This window comes from Morus notabilis, unplaced genomic scaffold (genome assembly GCF_000414095.1).
Source record: "Morus notabilis unplaced genomic scaffold, ASM41409v2 Scaffold948, whole genome shotgun sequence".
Classification (NCBI taxonomy): Eukaryota; Viridiplantae; Streptophyta; class Magnoliopsida; order Rosales; family Moraceae; genus Morus; species Morus notabilis.
In genome coordinates this window covers 182,930-186,507 of record NW_010362042.1, presented here as the reverse complement: position 1 = coordinate 186,507, position 3,578 = coordinate 182,930, and the positions used below count along the sequence as shown (strand labels likewise).

Here is a 3,578-nt window from a genome sequence, read left to right as displayed (position 1 = left end):
GGATAATAAATTTGATCGGATCTAGTGAAGAAAGTAAATCAGAAAATTAGAAATAAGAAAGGAAAAGAAAAAGAAAAATCATAAAAAACTTACGAAAACTAATAAAAAGTGTTACATGTTCAACTAAAACGCTTCACTCACGCCTTAATCACAGGCTTTCCACTTTCAGTTCTTCACTATAAATTAAACCGTACAAACGACACCCTTAAGCTTTTCAGTATTATTCTCTCTCTCTCTCTCCACCATTGCTCCGGCGAGTCTCTCCGGATCGGGGCCAAAAACTCGCCGGAGATACACAGTCCAAGCAAAAACTGTTCTTGGGTTTGTAATGCTTGAGCCAAAAGTGGAATATTTCTCAAGTTTTGGAGTTTAAGTACTTTGAGGATCAAGTTATGAGAATCTTAGAGTTGGGTTGATTATTTTACTCGTTTTTTTATTAAATCAAGAAATTTTTTTTTTTTTTTTTCTTTTCTGGGGTTTTGATTTATACTTTCTAGGTTCTTAGTGCTTAGGTTACGTAACAAGCATCAGCTTGTCTTGTGCTGAGATGACATTGGTCATAATTTCATTGATCGTAATAATCAAATGGGTTTAATTTTCACTACCCATTAAGCTTAAAAGCTCTTGGAGCAGATTCTCTGTCCTTGTTTGCCCGGTTCTTGAAGTGAAACTTGTGGTGTTTTCTCTTGTTGATTTTCAGAGGTCAGTTTGTGGTGGTTGGTGGGTCAGTATTAAAAAAAACAAACAAAACAAAACAAAAAATGTGTAGCAGAGGGGATTCAGATGAGGAGTGTGGTTACAAGGAGAAAAAGATGGGGTTGAAGCTTTTGCTGAGGCTTGAGAAATCAAGGATCTTGGTGATGGGAAATTCCAAGACTCGGATGAGGTTGTGGATGATCCGGGCATTTACCACTGTGTTTCTATGGGCTTGTGTTGTTCACTTGCTGATTTTCAGTGAGGTTTGGGGACCAAAGTTGCTAAAGGATTGGCCTTCTTGTTTTAGTCATGATCAGGATTTGACCTTGACTGATTACCATTTGTCTTCTATTCCACCCAGAGTTGTTTCCCCACCAAAGAGTGAGCCTAAATTTGTCAACTTCAATGTTTGTTATAGATATATTTATTCCCAACTGTTATTTTGGTCTGAATTTTTTGGATTCTGTTTTGTAATTTCAGGGGTTTACAAGAACAATGGATATCTCATGGTTTCTTGTAATGGGGGACTAAACCAAATGAGAGCTGCGGTGAGTATATAATTATGGAAATGTTTTCATGCTTTGTTTTACATCCACATTGTGTATTTGTCTCACTTGTGCATTTTCTTGCAGATATGTGATATGGTTGCTATTGCCAGATACTTGAATATCACTCTAATTGTCCCAGAGCTGGATAAAAACTCCTTTTGGGCAGACCCCAGGTAATTTTAACTAATTAATATTGGATATTGGTTGCTCTTCCATAAATAAATAAATTAATTAAAAAAAACAATTTTTGTGATGTCTCTGATCATGTGTCCTTTTTGCTGTGGTGTGTAGCAGTGAATTTCAAGACATTTTTGATGTTGACCATTTCATTACATCATTGAGAGATGAGGTGAGGATATTGAAAGAATTGCCTCCAAGGGTCAAGAAGAGAGTTGAACTGGGAATGCTCTACTCTTTGCCACCAGTTAGTTGGTCCAACATTTCATACTACCTTCATCAGGTTGGTTCCAGGGGAAAAAAAAAAAAGTTTTTGAGTCTTTTTTATTTTTTAAGCTTATGACTTTCCTATGCTAATTTCCAAAATCGTTGCTGGCAGATTCTTCCTCTAGTGCAAAAGTACAAAGTTGTGCATCTAAACAAGACGGATGCTCGGCTTGCCAACAATGGCCTGCCTGCAGAACTTCAGAAGCTGCGTTGCCGAGTGAATTTCAATGCGCTGAGGTTCACTCCGCAGATTGAGCGTTTGGGGAGAAGGGTTGTGAGGATTTTGAGGGAAAAGGGTCCTTTTCTGGTCCTCCATCTCAGGTATGAAATGGACATGTTGTCCTTCTCTGGCTGCACTCATGGTTGCCACCATGAGGAGGAGGAAGAGCTCACAAGAATGAGGTAATCTTTGCTACTTTCAGTTTTCTGTTTGTATATCCATAAATTTATTTTTTCAACCTAATGAAAAATAATAACCATTTTTCAGGTATGACAACCCCTTGTGGAAGGAAAAGGCTATAGACTCAGAATTGAAGAGGAAAGAAGGTATGTGCCCTTTGACACCTGAGGAAACTGCCTTAGTGCTTAAAGCATTGGGTATTGATCGAAACGTTCAGATTTATATCGCGGCCGGAGAAATTTATGGTGGAAAAAGGAGGATGGAAAGTTTAGTGGCTGCCTTTCCTAATCTGGTTAGTACTGGAAAGAAGAAGAAACCTTGCACAAATTTACATATACTATTGCCATAACAAATTTTTGCTTGTTCACTCCATGAAACAGGTGAGGAAAGAGACTCTCCTGGAGCCCTCGGATTTGAGGTTTTTCCAGAACCATTCTTCCCAAATGGCAGCACTGGATTACCTAGTCTCATTAGAAAGTGACATTTTTGTTCCTACTTATGATGGAAACATGGCTAAAGTCGTCGAAGGGCATCGCAGGTAATAACTTCTCTCCAGTTGTCCAAACTTTTTTACTTCCACATTTCATCTGACTTTTACATAAACTCATGCTACGTTCTTTTTTTTTTTTTTATTTATTTATTTTTAAAACCACTACAGATTCTTGGGGTTCAAAAGGACTATTTTATTGGACAGAAGGCTTCTGATTGGCTTAATAGATCAATACAACAATGGCTCATTGAGCTGGGATGACTTCTCTTTCACCATAAAGAAATCTCATGCCGATCGAATGGGAAATCCGATCAAACGAGTTGTGATTCCAGACAGACCAAAGGAAGAAGATTACTTCTACTCCAATCCACAAGAGTGTTTGCAACTGATAGATGATGAACCATTGACCAAAACCACGTGATCTTGTTTATCTCATAAACATGGTCAAATCCATCTCTATGACTGATCTCTCATTGAATCTCCATACAGAAACTCAAGTACAGCATAAGGATCATTATCTGTAAATGTTTTGGTTTCGGAGAGAACTATGAACCCGAAAGAAGCATATTCCAATGTCAATAATTTTTTTTTTTTTTCTTTTCATACTTTTCAATAAAAACTCTCTGGAAGTAAAACCCGCGTTACATGGTTATTTCAACAGCGGTTACTGCCAAGGTGTTCTTTCGATTTTCTCTTCCAACTTTCTTTTGCTGTACTTCTTTACCGTCAATGGAATGTAATGTAATTTTACTAGAAAAATAAAAAAAATAATAATAATAATTATATGAATACCATATACGGGTAAGAAAAACTGTGATATTTGTTGGTCAACTTTCTTTTCATGTTTTCCCACAAAAATTCTCCAGAAATAGGAAAACTGCTAATTCTAAGCCAGCTCTAAAGATTTGTGCGGTTGCTAAGTCAAAGAACCTGATTGATTAGCAAAAAAGTCAAAGAACCTGATTATCATTAGTATTATGATATCTTTATATCAATGAAG

At 37.0% G+C, this 3,578-nt stretch overlaps 1 protein-coding gene across 1 annotated transcript; it reads left to right on the top strand.

Moving 5' to 3' along the window:
- The first annotated feature begins 479 nt into the window (after window positions 1-479).
- LOC21401135 (O-fucosyltransferase 34) lies at window positions 480-3,213 on the top strand. Its single transcript, XM_010100994.2, has 8 exons — window positions 480-1,077; window positions 1,177-1,244; window positions 1,329-1,417; window positions 1,539-1,704; window positions 1,801-2,090; window positions 2,176-2,380; window positions 2,469-2,626; window positions 2,747-3,213. The coding sequence occupies exons 1-8, from the start codon at window positions 762-764 to the stop codon at window positions 2,997-2,999; spliced, it is 1,545 nt and encodes a 514-aa protein (XP_010099296.1). The 5' UTR covers window positions 480-761; the 3' UTR covers window positions 3,000-3,213.
- Window positions 3,214-3,578: the final 365 nt, after the last annotated feature.